At 38.8% G+C, this 22,810-nt stretch overlaps 1 protein-coding gene across 1 annotated transcript in view; it reads right to left on the bottom strand.

Moving 5' to 3' along the window:
* Positions 1-22,810, bottom strand: part of LOC114651983 (caspase-7-like) — a 64,113-nt gene that overhangs the window by 8,440 nt on the left and 32,863 nt on the right. Inside the window, exon 4 of the mRNA XM_028802119.2 lies at positions 15,834-16,009. Coding sequence (XP_028657952.1) covers positions 15,834-16,009 — 176 coding nt within the window. The remainder of the gene's footprint in view (positions 1-15,833; positions 16,010-22,810) is intronic.

Genomic DNA, 22,810 nt, shown 5'->3' with positions numbered 1-22,810 from the left:
GGCAGACTTTGAGGAATTGAGCTCTACCTGATCTTTTGCAAGTTCTGTCCACCCTTGTGGTTTTAGCTGTAGGAGCTTTTCAATGTGAACTGGCTGACCAATAGGTTATTTCTCAGTCATCACTGGGTCGCACCATGCCAGCTGTTCGGGATGGTATTATCCAGTTGTCATCCAGTTATATAAGATTTCCTTACACTGTGGTTGATCCAGCAAACATCAAAGCATAATTCACAGCTGTGTCTGATTTTCCAAATGTAATCGGAGAGGTCTACTGCACCCACATTGCTATAAAGGTGCCTTCAGAGGATGAATTTTCTTATGCAATATAAAGCATTTCCACTCTATTAATATGAAAATTATCTGTAAAGTAAAAATGTTTCATTAATGTTGTGGCGAGATAAGCAAATCATTTAGAAGTGTCTTGCCAATAATTGCAGCAGTTCGCCGCTCAAATGGTGTGAGCCCCGGAATTCCGCCACCTGCTCCAATGGTGTTGACACTCAGATGATGGGCTGCGACTCGCTTTGTCAACTTTGATATCTGACCACTTCTTTTTTATTTTGAGCACTGTGACTTTCTGAACTTGAACTTTTGAGTACCCATGCCATGCTGTGCCTCTCCATCAATTTCCATTTGTTGCTTATACCTTTCCTTACCTTCACTTCATTGAGCAGAACCTCCATTTCACATTAACTGAAATTCTTCTTTATTACATGTGCTTTTGCTTGTGTCTTTTAACAAAAAACTGAATGGAAGGGGCTATTTATATTGATTTGCATATTCAAATCTGTAAAATTCTGGGAGAAGTTGGAGTGGGGCTACAGGCTTGTGCATGTGTATTAAAATTCACGTTGATTGGGATTTATAAAGGGAAAGTGCATAGAACTTTGCTTAAGCAGTTTTATGCATCTGAATTTTTTTGTGCGTATGCACATTTCTAGTTAGAACAATCTAGACGAGAACAGGTCATTCATCCCAACAAAGCTCACCAGTCCTATCCACTTATTTCTTCCAAAAAAACATCAAGTTGAGTTTTGAAAGTCCCTAAAGTGTTACTACACTACTTGGTAGCTTATTCCAAGTGTTCTCAGTGTGAAGAAAAAGTTCCTAATGTTTGTGCAAAATTTACCCTTAACAAGTTTCCAGCTGTGTCCCTGTGTTCTTGATGAACTCATTTTAAAATAACAGTCTCGATCCACTGTACTAATTCCCTTCATAATTTTAAACACTTCAGTCATTTCACCTCTTAATCTTTTTGTGCTTAAACTGTATAGGCTCAGCTCTTTAAATCTTTCCTCCTAATTCAACCCCTGTAGCCCTGGAATCAGCCTAGTCGCTCTTCTCTGGACCTTTTCTAGTGCTGCTATGTCCTTTTTGTAGCTTGGAGACCAAAACTGCACACAGTACTCCAGATGAGGCCTCACCAGTGCATTATAAAGGTTGATCATAACCTCCTTGGACTTGTACTCCACACGTCGTGTTATATAACCTAACATTCTGTAATAGCCTTCTTAATGGCTTCTGAACACTGTTGGGAAATCGGTAGTTTAGATTCCACCATGACTCCTAAATCCTTCTTATAAGGTGTACTCTTGATTTTCTGACCACCCATTGTGTATTCAAACCTAACATTTTTACTTCCTTTGTGTAATACGTTACATTTACTGACATTAAATTTCATCTGCCACAAGTCTGCCCAAGCCTGTATGCTATCCAAGTGCTTCTGTAATGATATAATGGATTCCAAATTATCTGCTAATCCGCCTATCTTGGTATCATCTGCAAACTTAACCAGCTTGTTACTTATACAGTATTCCTATCTAAATAATTTATATATATTAAAAATAGTAGCGGCCCTAGCACTGACCCCTATTGAACACCACTCTTAACATTGGCCAAGTCTGATGAGGTTCCTCGCACCATCACCCTCTGCTTCCTGTGTCTGAGCCAATTCTGCACCCATCTAAAAACATCACCCTGAACTCCAACTTCTTTTAGTTTGAAGCCCAACCTCTCATGTGGCACCTTATCAAATGCTTTCTGAAAGTCAAGATAAATAATATCATGTGTTCCCCTTTGATCGTATCATTTTGTTGCCTCCTCATAGAATTCCAGCATGACTTCCCTCTTCTAAACCCATGCTGATTATTCAGAATAACTCCTGTCCTTGCCAGGTGTTGTTCAATCTTATCCTTAATAATTCCTTCCATTAATTTTCCTGTGATGCATGTTAAGCTTACTGGCCTATAGTTTGCTTGGATCTGCCCTGTCACCCTTTTTATATTGTGAACTGGGGGGCTGATCGCACCCCTACAGGTTAAAAAAACGCTAAAAGACTACCTTCACATTGCTCCCTTGCTTGCTGGGCTTACTTGCGGCCGATCTACTGCGCGATCCATGTGGTATTTCTCATACTTAAAAGTCTGAACAGCACCTGTCAGTTTTTGATTGTTTGCTTTTCTCTCTCTCTCTGACCTTCCCTGCTCCTGACGTACACTCCTTTGAAGAGGAAGATATGTTTGCATTCTTTTAATTATGAGATGGAACTGTCATCTCCGTCTTGTCAAGGAGCACGTTTAAACTTTTGAAAAAGAGACATGTTTGTTTGCAGTGTTTGAATAAAGTTCCTGTCTCTACAACCTCCTGTGTTTCTGTGCAAATCTGTAACCCAAGCGTGACAAGTGGTACCAGGAGTGGTTGCATAGATGAACGCTGAGGAATTGTTTCAGATCGCTCAAAATGTCCCGCTTCCTCCCGACCCAGAGGATGATCCAGTTCCTGCTCTACCTGCTAATTCCAAGGATGTGCTGACGAAAATGGGGCTTTCCGATGACCCAGAGATGTTTCTTTTGGCTTTTGACCATGTTGCGACTTTGCTGGGATGGGACAAACAAAACTGAGCTGTCATCGTCACCCCTTTTTTGTCTGGGGATACCTTAATTGCTTTGCAGAATGTGCCTCACGATAAACTCAGTGATTATGATTTCTTCAAGCGGCAGGTTGTTTTACGAAAAGCTTTTTGTCTAAAGGTTTTGCGCTTCATGATTGGAAACTGAACATGGATGGACCCATTTGTGTGCAAATTCAAGATTTGATTCATAAAGTTCACTGCTGGTTTGAGGGAAACGAGATGGAGTGAGTTATGGAGTAGGTTGTAATGAATATACTGCTGGCAGGGATACCTGCAGTTCTCCGAGAATTCCTTTGTCATGATGTTGAATCGTTGATGATCATAGCCAGATGTTTGGAGGGTTCTCAAATCGCTTAAAGAAAAATCTCTGGATTTGCTGCTCCATATGCTGTTCCGCAGTCTCTGAGAGATCGCCCAGGGAATGCTTGTCGCTTTGAACAGAGATTAGAGCATCTACATGCTGTTAAACCTGAAAATCTGGTTTCCTCAGGAAGACCACCAGGGGATCTGACTGTTAACGTAGCACCCATATCTGGGGAAGCAGGAGGCAGTGGACATTGCCGTGGGTATTTCAGCAGTGCAGCTGAACGAAGATGCTTTCAGTGTGATCAACGCGGCCACTTGGCGAGGGAATGTCGCCTATCCCCTGCTCAATCGATGGAAATTGGTCTTGCAGAGGTTTGTTGCTCCCATGTTCCTTATTCTTCAGATAAAAAGGATGGCTTAATGGTCTCTGTGAAGTTGGGGGGCCGCGAGATCTCTGCATTATTGGACTCAGGAAGTGACCTTTGTATTGTCAAACTGACTGTCTTGACAGCATGTACCTGTGTAACACTGAAACTGTAAACATATGTTGTGTACATGGAGATGTTAAAGACTATCAGACATTGCTTCTTCCTTTAACATATAAGGGTCGACATTTTAAAATTTGGTCTGCCGTTTCGGATTCCTGCCCCTGGCCCTTACTGATCGGCAGGAGGAATGCCCTTTTTCCTAAACTCATGACCGAATGTCAGACACCAGTCAGTGAGCCCCGTGTCAAGCTTAGCGGGGGGAAGAGGACAAACTGGCTGTTGGGGAAGATCTCGAGCCCCATTTAAATATTGAACCCCAGGTGGCTGTTGGGGAAGTTCTTGAGCCCAGACTAGATACTGAACCTGATCTCTCCAGCGAGACCGAGGGTGGCACCTCCCCCAATTTCCCAGAGTGGCTGGCTGGCCCATATACAACTTCTCAACTTGCAAATGCCTCCGAACAAGAATGGAGCACTGGCGAGCAGACCGATTTTGTGCACTTGCAGCATGCTGATAGCTCATTAGAATATGCATTTAAACAGGCTCACACTGCTAGTGACTCTTGTTACCAAGAGCGTTCATCCAGGGGCTTAAAAACCCAGCCCTTTCTTGAGAAAGACGGCTGCCCTTTTAGAGTGATATCAGATCATTTTGTCAGGGAATGTATTGAACAGTTAGTTGGACCTGAAATACATAGGGACATTCTTTTGCAATTAGCTCACTCTCACATCTTGGGTGGGCACCTGGGGACTGATAAGACTAGAAAACATTTATTAAAACGATTTTATTGGCTGAATATGGGGAAAGATGTGGAGCGATTCTGTACTTCTTGTCCTGATTGTCAAATCGTCTCTGCTTATAAACCTCCTTGGGCTCCCCTTTCTCCTATGCCTATTTTGGAAGTCCCCTTTCCAATGGATGGTATTAGATATAGTAGGCGCTCTACTTAAGACTAAAAATGGGTATCAATATTGTGTTGGTTGACTATGCGACGTGGCTGCTTTGAAAAAAGCCAATTCCTCCATTGTAGCCAAAGCTTTGTGCAAGATTTTTACTCGTATTGGCATCCCTAGAGAAATTTTAACTGATCAGGGCTCACCTTTTACTTCTCGCATGATGAAACAATTGTGTGACAGCTTTGCTATTAAGAAATTGAGTACCACTGTTTACCATCCACAGATGAATGGTTTTGTAAGAGCCATTTTCCTTGTTCTATAAGATTCATGAATATTTCTTAGATGACAATGCATAAATTATGGGAGGTTCCTATAACCCCCGTAAATAGAATCGTATTGGTATATTCTTGCCATTTCTAACAGCTTGGAGTAAGCATTATTCTTCAGTTAGTTAGTGACAGCCTTGCCTTGTATAAGGTGTAGAGGCATACGGTTTTTAACCGTGACCGCACGTTACCGTGCCTGGGCACTTGCCTATGTGCCAACCGGCTTACGAGCCTTTTGAATGTGAGAAGTAAATATGTAAGAAAACAGCACTTAATTTATGTGTTGTGCCGTACGTAAAGCGTACAGAAGAAGGAATTAAGAACCTTTAAGTAGAGAAGAAGAAATTAAGAACCTTTAAGTAGAGAAGAAGAAATTAAGAACCTTAAAGTATAGAAATAACTAAAGTCTTTCAAGAAAAGCTAAGTTTATAGAAGATACTTTTTTTTTTTCTTTTTTTGCCTTTTATTCTATGTGTGTAACTATTTTTTCTTTTGTTCTTGTTTGGATTATTCGCTTTTAACTTTCACTAAATACCTCTAAAACGAACTCTTGGACTGAGAATTCTTTTGACACGCGTCTTACCCGTGCCTGATGACACCTTATATTTCAGCTACACTAAAGTTAAAAACCAGCCTAAAGTTTCAAAACTGCCTAAAATTGAAATCGACCTCAGAAAGAAAACTTGAAATTTCCTTGGATTATAAAAGAAAGCAAGTATGTGTGTTCAACGCTTCAGATCGGACTGTGACGACAGAAAACGACTTGAAAAAGATTCAACAGGTATCTTTCATCTTTGTTTTCCATCGGAGTAGGACATATTTGAGAATTGCTAGTGCTCCTCGCGAGACTGTATAAATTATAAAGGAGCTTAAACACCTAATAAAATCGTCATGGCCCCAGTATCCAGCATCCAGATGAAACATCTACGAGGCGTGAATGAAAGTCGCTTTGAATATGACGTTTCTACAATGGAGGACCATCTCCATGATGACGGAAAGCCGTTCAATACAGTGACAACCAAACTTCAATCAGAAATGGATTACAAATATAGACAATTATCTGATTCCATGAAGAACATAACGGATTTACAAAAAAATGAATATAACTGTGAAAATATAAAATTAATTTTCGAGAATCAGTTCGCCAACCTGAGAATGGAATACAAAAAGTTAAGTGTCAAAATTTTATCCATCCAGAACAACGAAGATGCAAGGAAAGTGATACAAAACAACGTTGACTCTAAAATGGAAACTATAACCATGTTTTGTGGAAATACTTCAGAATGGATATTTGAAGCACAACAAAATAAAGCACCAGCACCTCTTCAACAATTGCACTATGAACAGTGTCATGATCAACTGAAAGAACAACAGTATATGACTCAAGTGTCTTATGTGTCATACAGTAAAATCCCAATATTTGACGGCAATCCCTCGAAATATGTGGATTTTATAAGAGCATTTGACCGACATATCGATGATGTGATAGAGAATCCGCAGGACAAATTGGACTTTTTGGCACAGTTTACTAAAGGTACACCTCACGAGATTGTTAAAAACTGTAAACATTTGTCACAGTTAGAAGGTTATCAAAAAGCCAGAATGAAGCTCGAAAGTCTTTATGGAAACCAGCTACAGAATGGAAAAGGTCAGAGCGATTATGCGATCTCTCTTGGCGAATATATAAACATTATGCCTGACTTACAAAGCGGACAACAATTTGAAAGTAATGATAACATTCGTATTAAAGTCTGTAAACTTCCTCAAGACCTACAAGCACCGTGGCAATGAAAAGTTCAGAGTATTGAAAGTACGGAGAGCAGGTGAACCCCTCTCGCCGATCCAGCGAACGTTCTGGACAAACAGACAACATCAGCTTTGAACCCCGTGTGCAGCTCAGCTCTACAAAGCCATACCTTCGGGAAGGAAAAGGACAAAGCTGATCAAGAGAAGTATCCTTTGAAAGGCGTCCTAAGAGAAAGCAGTTTTGCTACAAACATTTCTGCTGCAAACGAAAAAAGGGATACAGACACCTCAGTCGAAACAGCGGAGACAGCTGGACGTACAAGCGGTAAGCTCTGTCATTTTTGCAATGAAAATCACGATCTTAATGAATGCAGTGCAATTCAGAAACTAACTTATGAAAGTAGAATTGACTTTTTTGAAATCTAAAGGCTTATGCTTTAAGTGCCTTAAACAAGGACATTTTACTAAAGAATGTGAAGAAAAGATTAAATGCCAAATATGCTCTCATTTACATCTAGTAATTCTGCATATGAATAAGGAAAAAGGCACAGACGATAAAGCCGGACCTCCTAAAGAGGAGAACGCTTAGTCGGAAGAGAAGAACGTTTCTTCTGCCCATATTTCTGTTGAACCGCAAGAGACTTGTACTGATACCGAGGCCGGTAAAGAGTGTGTCTTAGCTGTGACTCCAGTTGAAGTTAAGTCTGAAACGAGTGAAAAATGTGTAGAAACATCTGCTCCAAAAGACTTAGCAAATCAGTTATGCCAGAAGAGGCAAAACACCCTGCAAACATTCAGAAGAATTTGCATATTGCTACTGTCATTATGCAACAAGTTCATAAAGAAATTGGACATTGTGGGCGTAATTACAAGATGCTACACCCTGAAACTCCTGGGTAAAGACAATACCAGATGCAAAGGGGGCAGTCAGAAGAATTTGTGTGCAGACCTAGACCAGCACACTGGACATACCTGTGAACAAACTGCGCCTGCTCCAGGAAACAGCAAATGATTGAAATGATTAATTTTTCTTTTTGCATGTTTAATTATACATTTTTTAAGCTTTGTGTTTTTATAGTAGAATCTAAGTTTCTTAAGTTTTAAGTAAGGATTAAGTTTAGTAAAGCAGTGAAGGCTCTTAGTAAGTAATGTTAAAGTAATTGATTTCTGCCCTAGCATAAACAGTCATAGACTATTTATTCTACGTGTGAAACTATTTTTTCTTTTATTCTTGTTTGGATTATTCGCTTTTAACTTTCACTAAATACCTTTAAAATGAACTCTTGGACTCTGAGAATTCTTTTGACACGCGTCTTACCCATGCCTGATGACACCTTATATTTCAGCAGCTACAGGGTTAACTGAACGATTTAACAAAACTTTAAAAAAGATGATCAGGTGAGTTGCTCATGATGATCCAACTACTTGGGACTCTGTCCTGCATTTTATTATGTTTACGGTGCGAGAATTGCTGCAGGCATCCATTGGCTTGAGTCCATTCGAGTTGTTGTTTGGGAGGCGTCCGCAAGGCATCTTGGATGTTGTACGAGAGGAATGGACAGGATTTGGGACAACAGCTCATGGGCCGAGCTTTGTAAGATCGGGTAATTTCGTTGCAAGAAAGAATTTCTAAACTTTCTTCTACTGCTGTGGAGCATCAGAGACATGAGCAGGAAACTCAGAAATGTCTTTATGATAGACGCTGTAAGCTCCATGAATTTAAACCTGGTGATCGTGTTCTGGTACTGATTCCAAAGGATCTACACAAATTCCTACCGAAATGACAGGGCCCTGCAATTATTGAGGAACGTATGGGGCCAGTAAATTACAAAGTTGGAATGCCGGGCTGGTGCAAACCATTCCAGATTTTACATCTTAATCTTTTGAAGGAATGGCATGACACTTCTTTGGCTGCTGTCTCTTAGACCGATGTTGCCATTGGTGACGATTTGACTGACTCGCAAAAGATAGTTTTTATCTTTGATTGAATGGAACACTGATATTTTTTCAGACTTGCCAGGCATGACTAATCTTGCAGAACATAAAATCACTACTGAACCTGGTGTTAGGGCGCCCAAAATGGATTCCGGAACCACGACGGAATATTGTGCGCGAGGAAGTCAAAAAGATGCTGGCACTAGGTGTAATTCGCGAAAGTAAAAGTGACTGATGCAGTCCGGTCGTATTAGTCCCAAACAAGACGGCTTGGTTCGCTTCTGTATCAATTTCAGGTGCTTGAATAAAGTCTCTAAACTTGATGCTTATCCAATGCCCCGTGTTGATTAGCTGTTGGAAAAACTGGGTCAGGCATCCTATATCTCCACACTGGATCTCACGAAAGGTTACTGGCAGGTGCCTCTTGAGGCTGACAGTTGTGAAAAAACAGCATTTTTGATTCCTGACGGACTTTATGCATTTACTAGACTCCCATTTGGTCTTCATGGCGTGCCTCTAACTTTCCAGCATATGATGGACCAGATCTTGCGTCCTCATTCCGAGTATTCTGGGGCGTATCTTGATGATGTCGTGATTTCAGTAATGATTGGCAAACACATTTAGAACGTCTCAAGGCTGTCCTTGAAAGCTTAAGACAGGCTGGTTTGACAGCTACCCCAATAAGTGCAAATTGGGTATGTCTGAGACTCATTATCTGGGCTACTCCATGGGCAGGGGTTTACTCTTACCTCAATTTAGAAAGTGGAAGAGATGCAGAAGAGAGATGCACATCCAGAAATGCAGAAACAAGTATGTGCCTTTCTGGGGCTTGCAGGTTATTACAGAAGATTCATCCCTGATTTTGCACATAGGGCTGCTCCACTTTCAGATCTTAATAGAGGCAAGAAAAACCGCCCTGTTGTATGGACAGACATTTGTGAACATGCCTTTTGTGATTTGAAAACTGCTTTGTCTTCTTATCCAGTTCTGCGGAATCCCGACTTCTCCAAGGATTTTGTTCTACAGACGGACGCAAGTGCATTTCGTATAAACGCCGTCCTGTCCCAGGTTTTTGATGGGGAAGAGCACCCTATCATATTTTTGAGTAGGAAATTGCTTCCTAGGGAGCGTAATTATGAAAAAACATTTGCTCCTGTACAGATTTCCTCTATTATTGCATATTTTTTGAAGCTGAATATTTTCATGCCTTCAACCAAATTTCAATATTAGAGAAGACATGCAAATGAACAAACCTACAGAAGAATTAGACTTCATGTCAGTGTGAAGTACCACTATGGTTTGCTCAGCTGCTTCACAGCTACAGAATTCTAAATTCAGTTTGCAGCCTTGTCACTGGCTGTGTGATGTTCGCATGTTCTCCTCCTGTCTGGGTGGCATTTCTCTAAATTCTCCAGATTTCTTGAGCATTCTAAAGATGTACAAGTTACAGTGATGGTAGATTGTAAATTGGCCCTGTGTGAGTTAGTATGCATTATCTTGCTGGCCTTTAATACTAACCAAATTTAGTACAGAATATTATCACATTCAAATGAAGCTGAAAGTTGGTACGGACACTTTCCTTTTATTTAAAGGGTTGTCTTGAATGGATTGTACTGTATAGGAAGGTAAGGAAAGATCCTATTCTATATTGGGTATAAAATATTTGCGCCAAGGCCTTTACAAAAAAAAATATACAAAAAAATTGACAAGGATTGTTCATTTTGTTTGAGAGCAATTAAAGTCTAAGCAATCCTGTACTTAACTACTGATATGGGGAATTGTGTGTTCATTTGCTTCACTTTTGAAGGGAATCTGCAAAATTAAGAAAGACAAACGTTCACTTTGTTAAGGATGCACATTTCTTTGCAGAAGTATGCCACACAGCTCAAATACTAAATAAAAAGATCAGGGAGGAGACTAATGTGCTTATCAATTCCCATCACATGCCAATAAAGAAGAAGTGTCTCCTGAATTGTGTAGTGGTGAGCCTTACTGTAAAATAAAGTATCAGACAACATCTATACGGTTTTCCATTGAATCCAAAGGTGAAGTGTGAAAGGAAAAGATTCCACCAAGGTGCAAAAAGTAAAACATCTGTGTGCTGTGACAGAGATACTGAGAAATAACAGTCCTTTTATGGCACCCTTCAATGGGAATTTTCATTCTTCTAGAGATAGCGTTCATTGTCCATCAAATGGTTAGCACTGTAACGGCCGACTCCTTACCCAGCTGGCAGCTACTCTACCAAGACCTGTGGTCTGGATAAATTACTGAGGCTAACCTATACTGTATATACCAAGCCGTACCTCTAACAAATAATATTTTCCCCTTAATCGACAGTGAATCATGAGCACACAAAAGCAGGTATGTCAAATAAGTGAATATATTAAATGAAACACAATAACAAAACAATACTGCACATTCTCCACGTAGAAAAAATATATATATATTTATATCCCTCCACCAAAACAGCAACGTGAAAACACCATATACTGTATACAATAACAAACCCTCCCTTGCCCCTGTAACATATAACAAACACAACACGAATAACAATACTGGATGAATACGGAAATGACAATGATCGTGAACTTGAGTCCGGGTATATTAGTGTCCTGAATACGGATGACTGGTCAACAAAGAATGGATGTGTTTGAATCTCCAGGAAAAATGGAACAATGTCACTGTGTTTCCTCGGCGTGTGGTGGATAATGAAGTCCAACCCCGGGGTCTCTGGCGATGATTGAACTGAAGTAAATCCGGCGGAATGAAAAACAAACTGGATACAAAGCGCGATGTGAAAAATAGCAGGTAATGGTGGTTCGTTGTCGTAAAATGAAATCTCTGTCTTTCTCCTTCCACCTCTCTTTTCCCTCCTGATTGTCTTAAATAGTAAAGGGCCGAATGTAATTGACTGTGAACAGGTGCTTTCCTTCTTGGGGCTGCGGTCTCTCTCCCTCATCCGTCCCCTCTGTATTTACGGGGACAATATTCACTGATGCACACATTATAAACAGCAATCGGGAAAATGGAAACAAAACGCACTCAGCACAAACATTGCAAACACTATTACTATGTAGCCCAGCTACAGCACTACTATTGTATATATGACCAGGTATTGTTCAGATGTCATTGTTTTACCATTATACAATAATATGCTGAAGGGAAGCACTTTACATAATGCGGTGGTTAGCTAGGTGGGGGTACACATTGCAGATAATGTAGATAGTACAAGTTAAATGCAGAGCTCAGAAGACTGCTGTTTTAAGTAAACAGTGCAAGCCCCGGCAGGGATAACATGGGTTATGTTATGATAACAAATAGAATACCACCAGGTGGCAAACTCATTAGTGTTTCAAGGGCACAAAAACAGTAATTGATAAGCAGCAATAGGGACCTCCTGTACAGTACTGTTCTAAAGAGTTCCATACTTTGTCTGGAGAAGGGCAGGCTAGTAGAGGTTGGAAGATCAAGGTTAGAGGAATATGCCATCTGAGAGGACTCCAGGAAGATGGCCTCAGGTTTTCAGGAGACATTTTTGACTTTGTAAATGAATAGGAGTGGGGGGTTACCTAAGGGCCGGTTTATACTTCATCCTCAGAACACATACGCACATGTGTCATGTCAGCCACGTCTTCCCAGCGTTCATTTGACGCTTCCTCTGAGAACATCCTCAGAAATTAACATGACGTGTGCACGAGTTGCAGTACCAGCAAAAAATCAGGGGTTGCAGTTTGTTCAAGCTGGAATGTGATGTCAGACTTTGCAGATCCTACAGGATTGATATGTGTGCTTCGATGTTTGATGAATGGTTCGATGTGGTGAAGCAAAATGCTGACATACAAATGTATTTGTGGTGCTTTTATATTCAAGCATCGCATATTCCCCATCGTAATGACGCAATACGTTTTAAATTGCTCACACACCATTTTCTGTGCCGTACTTTTTTTCTGGCACCTTCACAACAGCATCAGAATGTAAGGCAGCATATTTGATCCACAAAGAAAAAAAAATTAGGGACACAGTGAAAAGGCCTACTTTGTGATTAAAGGGAAAATTTCAGCTTTAATCTCTAAATTTCCACTTTAATTTCATAGTTTATTTTGTCATTAAAGTAGACCGTCGTAAAAGTCATCTTAAAACCGACTCAGTTGTTAATCACTATGTGCGTCTGGGGCTTCCTCCTGAACTGACTTCAGCAGCAAGCAGCAATTGCCACACAGAACACATTAAATGTATGATATTCCAGCTCTTTGCACATTTAGAATCCTTAGATGTATACTTGATATCACTTCCAAGATGAAATGCATTAAATAATGTATATTACATTTTACAGATAAATTGTTAAATTCATTTAAATAATGAGTACTGTTAATATTTACACATGTGGGGAAGGCATGGTGGCGGAGCAGCAATGCTGCTGCCTCACAGGGAGTCACATCCCTGGGTTTCCACAGTGTGCTCCAGTTTCCTTCCAAGAAACATGCAGTTTTGGGGATTTGGTGATTCTAAAATGCTTCTAGTGTTTGTGTGTGCTTGTATTCACCTTGCAATGATCTGATGGCCTATCCAGGAATTGTTTCTGCCTCGTGCCCTATGCATGCTGGAATGGGTGAATCCCTGGATTGATGGATGTAATCATTAAACATCCATTCTTTTCAGAGATATTGTGGCAAGGTGGACGTTTCAGGCAATTCACAACACAGTGAAGCTGAACATTTTTTCACCATGATGATATCTTGCACTGCTACCTGGAGGAATCTTCCAGATTTAGATAAAGTTTGCATGCAAGTATAAACAGTACAATGCTTGCGTAGCAGAAGCGTCCTCTGGGGCATGTGTCACATTGTATGAAGTATAAACCTGGCCTAAGAAGTGATACTTTGATGAAGCCTAAAAACCCCTTCAGGTCATCCATACAGGGGCATGGAGTTAGGAGGAATAACAAATGGGAGCAGAGGCCAGGGGGTCAAGGTGAAAGGGAAGAAGTGATGAGAAAGAGAATTGTTTTTGATAGTTAAAAATGTGGAAAGTTGAGCAGCCACCATGCCAAATAGGCAGGAACCTAACTTATGTAGGAAAGTCCAGACGGACATTATGTTTTTTATTTTCATTGTATGTTCATTTAATACTTTTCCACTACTCTTTCTGATCACCCAATCCTACGTGCTTATTATTTATAATAAAGGCACCCTTTTTCTTATAATCTTTGGCCACTTCAGTGTCATTTTGGGATTAGGGACCACTCAAGAGCACCTTCCAGTGTCTACAGTATAGGACAGACTGGCATTACCCATCTTGCTTTGCTCTGGTACACAAGTTATTTTCTCAAGAAGCAGCTGCTAAACCCTCTTTTCATTGCTATTTAATTTCAGCTTAAGTGTCATTTGCCCTCAGCTTCCTCTCTTTGGAATGCAGATTCTGTGTCCCTCATTAGATAAGACTGATTGATCACAGACAAAGTGGCATCCACAGATGTCTCAATTTAAACACTTGGTCATGAACGCTCAACAACTGGCTACTTTGATGGACAACACTTTGCACCAATTGCCAACCTAATTGTTGGGGTTATGTTTATCCAAGAAATTAAGGGGAAAATGTCAACTCCTTCCTTTAAAAGCCCTTGCAAGCACCAGATCTGTATTCTGTATATGGTAAATGCTCTCAGCCTGGCCGTAATTCTGCTTCATAGCAGGACTCCTGTTGTCTAGGTGGTAGCTGCAACAAAGAGTGGAGCAATCCCTTTTATTTAGAAGGGCAACCTGATGTGGGACTGGAAAGTGGTAGATTGTCTTTATTGGAGTTAGGAAAGGGTATCACAAGTCCAAACCATGCTAGAGTAAAGCAAATTGCATAATCAAGAGACAGTCCTACATCTTGCTGAAAAGAGAAATTGACTGATTACAGACTACCTAGCAGTCATAAACTGAATGGCAGCAAAAGAAGGTCACAGTGCGTGAAACCACAGGAAAAAAACTGAATTGTGACCTAGGTGAAGAAGGAGAAAAGCTCTTGAACAAAGAAAGAAAAAGTGCACTGAGCGTCCTTCCATGTGTGCTGGAGAAAGCCGACTCAGAAAGATTAGAATAAAGCATCACCCACACCTGGAGTCAACAGAAGCCAAACCATAAGTACACCTACTTTGATTCTAGGAACTATTAATTGCAACTTAATTGTAAGGATAAAGCCATAATATATTTTGTTTATTGGTATTACTGTAACTGAAAAGTCATAAACTTTGTGAAGGATATGTTTTTAGCTGTGATGAGTTTCTCTTCCTAAATTCAGAAAGACAGCTCAGAACAGCATCTCTCTCACACATACAGAGGAGCTTCATGGGAATAAACCAGAATAGGCTAACTGTGAACAAATTGTCACTTTCATGGTGCAGATGCTATTAACTTAATAACTAACTAAAGAAGTTATCCATCTTGACCTCACTGACTGGAAGATCAGAATTCATAAATTATCTGACTTTTTCTATAGGAGAGATAAACTTTGCATAAATCTATGTTTTGTGTTTGTATTTGTTATTGTCCTTCATCTATATATCTATCTACATATATCTATATACTTGCATATACCATTTTCCATTATCCTTATGTTATGATTAAACCATAATTTTATTTATTGCATTAAGCATGTTGGGGTTATTTGTTGTAAAATAGTCTTCACAGTGTTGATGGCAGAAACTAAATAACTAGCTAAAGAACTTATCCATCGTAACCACATTCATTTGAAGATCAGAATTCAAAAGTTACGTGCCATTTTGTAGAAGAGAAAAAGTTCAGGTAAGCTAGAGGGTAAGTTTATGTTTTGTGTTGTTACTGCCCTTTGTTTATTTATCTATGTACATATATATATATATATATATATATATATATATATATATATATATATATATATATATATATATATATATATATATATAGATGAATATATCCATCTTCTATTATTCTTATGTTATGAACATATTGTATTATTTGGCTTATTACAGCAAGCATGTTGGGGTTATTGTTTAAAAAACATTCTATCACTACATCTGAACCACAAACAGAGAAAGTGAAGTTGTTTAATGTAGACTTTTGCCAATTTATTAACTTTATTCATACATTGTATAGACCTCTTCATAGTTCTGGCATCGTGGCTGGAAAGTGAAACAGAGATCCCTCCCACAACCTACAACAGTAAGCTACTGCAGTATTACAAAGAGAAAATTCTCTACCTGTATGAAGAATAACTTAGGTTTCCCAAGTAGACTTGGGCACATCTCTCCAGTAAACAGTTTCAGTAACTGCTTTATTTCCACCTCATGATCTGTTCCATGGATATTTCCTTCATCACCATGGCTAAGCAGGACGCATATGAAGCATGCCATTTCACTGTGGTCCTCCCTAGAAACTAGGACAAAGAGAACATGCTTATGATTTCAGGTGACAGCTGGTACAGTTACTTTTCACACAACTATATGTATATATAATAAGAAAGTGACTAAATGTAAGCAATAATTTGAATAACTCTATCCATTAATTTATTTCTAACTCCTCTTAGTTAATTCAGGACCATGTAACACTTCATCGATGTCAGAAACTGCTGTCTTCAGCAATAACACTATTTACACGTAGTGGTTTGAAGGAATCAACAGTAATATAACTGAGGATCCTTGCTGGGCAATCAAGAGTTAGTGACCCAGGAATAGACTGTTGTTTGATTCTCCTAATGGTCTAATCCTGCCGGGACCACAGCATACCCACTTCCATACTGACATCTTCTGCCAACATCCAGGGAGCACCCTGTTACTCTTCCTGTCCATTTGCCACCTGGGCCACCCTGCCAAGTAAGGGAAAGGAGTCCATCCTGCCATCCATTACAAGATGTACAGTATTAGTATATACATTATGACGTATGGTGTTTTTTGTTCTAGTTTAACTGCACAGCACTGTGAGTCTGTCCAAAGCAATACATCAAAATGAACTGGGACTGATCTAACTGGAAACAATTAAACTGTATAAGGTACCTGTTAACAGAATAAGCAGCATCTCTTTCATGGCTTAATTGAGGTTGCCTCTCATCTTTGACAGTAAAAACGATGGCAATGACTGTGGCATATACCTGACATTGTATGTAAGTAGTAGCTCCAGATCAATAGTTTTCAGTTTCAGTCCTACGAGTTTTCATCCCAACCAGTTTCACAGATCCGTGAGTCAGGCTTGAATCTAATTGGCCAAACTGTTTAATTATATATTAGGCTTTATTCTTTTGTTATTTTGCATTTACAAAAGTGTGCAAGTGTGATCTTCACATTTAGAAGACATTCATTCATTTTTCTTTTACTATTTTCTTTTTAGTTCACCTTTCCCTGTGGGGTTTGCTCACTTAATTGTACAGTTAAAGACTAGCAGTACAGCAAATGACACTGAACGCTAAAGCAGAGCTCCTACTTCAGTATCACATTCTCAACTTAAGTCCTGTGGACCCCCTTAACTCAGTATCACATTCTCAACTTCAGTCCTGTGGACCTCCTTAACTGATGGCATTCAAGCCCAACTAACTCCTGCTTTTAAGTGGTGTCTGCCTTCTTTTAGTCAATCCAGAATTTGCTACATTCTTGTTGGACTATAACAAGCATTTTTATGTGTTACACTGGGGTGAATTGTTTTACATTTTAAGATTAACTTTTTTTAATGTTCTGATTACTCTGTTTACTTTTTTGCTTTTTAATTAGCACACAAGTGAATGACGCAAAGGTAGCATTCTGTGTTATTTGTGCCTCTGGCTGCACTGCTCATCATTAATTGTCAGTATCTGTATTCAAATAAGGGAGCAAATTACTCTTAAAAAGGAGAATTAGAAAACATGTGGCAAAACAAAGTTATAATAAAAAATATATATTTCTGAATGTCTTCTAAATTTTATATGTCACTCTGGCACATTCCTACTTCTTTTATTTTGCATTAAGAAAAAAACTAGGCTAATTTGAACAATGACAAGCACGACTGATCTACTGGAAAGGATGAAAACCTGCAGTGCTGTGGTACCCTAGGACTGAACTTGAGAACCCCTGATGCTGGTAATACCTCCAGCTGGTCCATGGTCATAACTGACAGTCAGAGGTGGGTAGAGTACCCAAAAATTGTACTTAAGTAAGAGTAGTGTTACTTCAAAATAATATTACTCAAGTAGAAGTAAAAAGTAGTCATCCAAAAAATTACTCAAGTAAGAGTAAAAAAGTATTTGGTGAAAAGTCTACTCAAGTACTGAGTAACTGATCATTATAAATTATTTAGTTTTTAGAAATGTTGTAATAAGACAGACAAAAATATAAAATAATGTGCAAATTCTGCTATTTCCAAATAATAAAATAAAAAATGAGTAAAAATAAATAACATCTTTACAAAAAAAAGATGCACAAATAACACAAAGTTCCAATTCTCAGTTTTTCACAACAAAGCTTTTGAAGCCAATGCCTACAGTAGGTAACATGTATGTTTGAACAGTGCGAACTACTTACAGTGACAAGATGTACTGTACACTGACAGTATAACACTGCATATTCACTTGCCCTCCAAATAGCACAGCTGATACAAAATAAGATTAGAACAAGGCAGCTTGTGCACGTACAAGAAGTCTCACTTTACCTTGACTGTCTGTGTCTGTTCATGTTTGGTTAAAACATGCTTGTTCTTCACTCAGTGAAGTGATGGCTCTCATTTTTCATGTACAAGTGGAACTTTGGATTGCGAGTAACTTGGTTTGCGAGTGTTTTGCAAGATGAGCTACAATTTTTAATTAATTTTGAACTGATAAACGAGCAAGGTCTTGCAATACAAGTAGTCCGTATACACTTTGTCTGCCGAGCGTCACGTGATCACAACTGAGCTGATGGTTCTTCTCTCTCTCGCTGCGGGATTGTGGGCAATCGTCAGTCGGCATGCCTCACTCATATAGTCAACATCCGTATGAGCGTATATTCTTTACTACAGCATTGTGACCACGTGTGTGTGCTGTGATGTGTTAGTCCCTGTCTTGCACCCCAAAACACAAAGCTGTGTCTCAATACTTTAGCAACACCATCTTTATTCAGCTTGAAACAGGAACAGCGTGGTTATTTATTGTAGCGGGATCTGTCACTCTCCTATACACAGACACAGCAGTCAGGCAGGGTCATGCCCGGGTTAGTGGCCAAGTAATATGGTGCCCTGCGCATTTATAATGCTCTTTGTATCACTCATCAACGGCAGGTGTTTATAGTGTGACCGCGATCTTTTCGGATTAGCTTTTACAGCGAACTGCTACAGCTTTGGGTGCCTGCGATTGCTTTGGGATGCTCTTCCGCGTGTCATCCCGTTGGGTGAAATCCCACAAGAGTTTAGAAACTCACTCACACCAGCCATGATTCTTTTCAAATGTAAAGTGCAGGTTAATTTGTTTTATGTATTTTTACTTTATATTTTGTATTAATCATTTTATATGAATAGTTTTGGGTTGTGGAACGAATCATCTGAGTTTCCATTATTTCTTATGGGGAAATTTGCTTTGATATACGAGTGCTTTGGATTGCGAGCATGTTTCCGGAACGAATTATGCTTGCAAACCGAGGTTCCACTTTTATTCTTTCTTTCCCTGTCCGCTATCTGTGAAGGAGTTTGTGCCGCTATGACGCCACAGTTTGTGTGTGGTCATGTGACTGCATGGCTACATCTGATTTGTGAAACGGAGCCATGTGATTATTGTTGCTATGTCTGATTGGTGAAACGGAGCCATGTGATTATTGTTGCTACGTCTGATTGGTGAAACGGAGTCTTGTGATTATTATTGCTACATCTGATTAGTGAAACAGTCATGCAGTAGATCCACTGGCAGCTTCTCTCAGGCAAAAATATAGCGTATCTAATGGAAAAAAGCAATGATTCGAGTGTTGCCCAATGTAGCAGAGTAAGTGTAGCGTTTCTTCTTCACAAATGTTCTCAAGTAAAAGTAAAAAGTATGGTGCAGTAAAACTACTCTTAGAACGGAGTAATGTAACTCATTACTACCCACCTCTGCTAGCAGTGTAACCTTTTCTGGGTAATAACACATAAATGCAGAATCATAATGTTAATTTCTTCCTATTTTCTTTTTTCTGTACTTACAGAACATGACAAAAGTTTTTTAATTACAAGGCTATCCTTATATTACATACTAAACTACGTAATACTGGTATCAACATAGTTTTAATCTTTTTTTATACACATTTGAGAATCTTTCTGTATGTTTTTGCACATTTTAAAAGGTGTTTATTATTGTATCACTTTGCTGGTAATGCCTTTTCACCTCCATTTTGAAATCATTGTTGATCACAGGAGCTGTCATATGTATTCATCTTAGCATGGGAACAGCCATGTTGTTTATGGTTGCACAACCCACTGCCAGTCACAAGACATAGAGATCATGTGATGTTATCATGCCTTGCCTATATAAAAAGATTACACCCAGTACCCTATGCTACTGGAATAAGCACAACCAGTTTGTGGCCCTGTATTGGAGTAAACACATTAAGTATATGAATGGATGGACATGTATTTGTTGCTTGGAATTTCAGTAATTTATGTTTTATCTCGGAAGTGCTAAAATGCAGTTAGATGGTAACATGTTTGTAGTACTAGGGTTGTGGTACTCTGTTAGCCATTATGGATGCCTCAAAAGCTTGCATATCGTATTCTTTTTAGTTAGCCAATAAAAGGTGTCATTTTGCTTGACTTCTCATGGTAACATGTTGGAATTTCATTACCAGATAGTTACAAAACAGACCTCCATCCTTCTAGAGAAAGTCTATTTATTCATCCTTAGCTTTTTCCTTACATACTTAGTATGGGTGGGACAAAGCAGTTTATTTTACTATTATCTCTGAGTCTATGAATAATGCTGCATTCCATCTACCTCAGAAGTCAGATATCAGATCTGGGAATGATGTCACACCTGAGTTAATTGCATCCCAGTAAAACATTTGGAAAACCAATATGAACACATCCAGTAAAACGTTTGTTGTGGATGCTCTATCAGAATAAATAGCAGTTGATAATAACATATTACGTGGTATTTTGCGTATTGAAACACAGTAGCAACATCCCCACAGATAAAATTTGTTTGTAATACTGATTTAATGAGACACAACTAGACAGAAGTGCTAATAAACAATATATCTGTAATACTACAGCTTTCTATAAAGTTTGTGGTGTACATCACCATTTTGGATTGATGTGATAATCAGAAGTTGAACAAACGCAAACTGACAGGCCAGCCATGAGTTTACAATTTGGAAATCTGATTTAAGGGGCCATTCTAGTTGAAAATTCCGACTAGGAATTCAGAAATTCCAACTTCCCATTTCAGGTGGAATGCAGCATAAGAAGATCCCAAAACTGATAAGTTCACTGTTCTTCAGACAGCACAGCTTTGAAAGTCATGCATTGACAAGATAGATAGCTTCCTATATTTCATAATGTAACAGTAAAAATTTGACAATTATATGCAGTACCTATAAAAAGTATTCACCCCCTTGGAAGTTTCACATTTTATTGTTATATAGCATTCAGTCAAAGTGGATTTAATTTGTCTTTTTTGACATTGATCAACAGAAAAAGTGAAAACTGATCAAAATGAATTATAAATAAGTATTCAGCCTATTTAATGTGACACAACTAAGGAAGCCAATTGGTTTTATAAGTCACATGATTAATTCAGTGGAGATTACCTGCCTGTAGCCAAGAGGATTTCAGATGATTTTAGTATAAACACACCTTATCTGGAAGATCCATCACATGATGAGTCAGTATCGTGGCCTGACCTACACAATGAATGCAAAAAAAACACTCCAAGCAACTCAGTGAGAAAGAGATTGAAAACCACAAGTCAGGAGATGGAAAGAAATAAATGTCCAAGTCACAGGATATCCCTTGGGGTTCAGTTAAATCAATCTTTAAGAAATGAAATGAGTATGACTTAGCTGTAAATCTGCCTAGAGCTGGAAGTCCACAATCGTACAAGAAAACTTGTGAAAGAGGCCATCAAGAGATATATGATAAGTCTAAAGGAGTTACAAACTACAGAGGATCAGGTTGGAGTGACTGTGCATACGACAGCTGTTTCTTGGGTACTTCTCCAGTTGCAGCTTTTAAAAAAATGCACAGAAGGGATATGAGAGACTCTGAAGTCAACTGGAAGAAGATTATATAGTTTGATGAGACCAAAATTGAGTTTAAAAAAAAAAAGCATAATTTTGGCAGCATCATGCTGTGAGGATGCATCTCTGAAGAAGGCCCTGGAAGGCATGTGAGAGTGGAGGATAAAATGAATGCAGCAAAAAAACAGAGAAATATGGGATGAATCCTGATGCAGTCTGTAAAAAAGCATGCATTTTATTTTCCAGCAAGATAGCAACCAACCCTAAGCATAAAGCCAAAGGTACACAGGAATGGCTTAAAGAACAAGGCAATGTGAAAGTTCTGGAGTGGTTAACTCAGAGTCCAGATCTCAATCCATTTGAAAGAGTGTGGCTGGACTTGAAAAAGACTATTAATTCACAATCCGCATGCAACGTGACAGAGCTTGAGGAGTTTTGCAAAGAAGAATAGGGAAAAGTTACAATGTCCAGATATATAGATCTGATAGAAACCTATTAACAGAGCCTTATGGTTGCCAAAGGTGTTTCTGATAAATAATGACTTGAAGCGAATTAATACTTATGAAATTAATTATTTTGTATATTGAATTTATAATTAATTTAGACCACTTAGCAGAGATTTGTTTTCACTTTGACATTAAAGAGTCTTTTTCTGTTAATCAGTGTCAAAAAAGCCTAATTAAATCCCCTGTGTTTCAACATTGTATAACAATAAAATGTGAAGACTTCCAAGGGGTGAATACTTTTTATTGGCACTGTACCATTGAAATATTTCAATTGAACAACCAGCACAGACACAAGGAGAAGATAAAAAGAGATTAGGAGGTATCCAAAATGGCTTTTTTATTTCATGAGTTTCTAAGGGGACTGTGTGAATATTTTAAAATTATTAAAATATAACTTATGTAGAATCAAAATGGTTTTGGGTATAAGAAACAGCTCTAGTAATTATTGTAATTAGTCCATATGTCAAAATGTTTAAACTTCATGTTTAGTTTAATTAACAGATCCACAACCTTGGGTTCAAATCATATTTACCC

This window comes from Erpetoichthys calabaricus, chromosome 5 (genome assembly GCF_900747795.2).
Source record: "Erpetoichthys calabaricus chromosome 5, fErpCal1.3, whole genome shotgun sequence".
NCBI lineage: Eukaryota > Metazoa > Chordata > Cladistia > Polypteriformes > Polypteridae > Erpetoichthys > Erpetoichthys calabaricus.
This window is presented reverse-complemented; position numbering and strand designations above follow the sequence as displayed.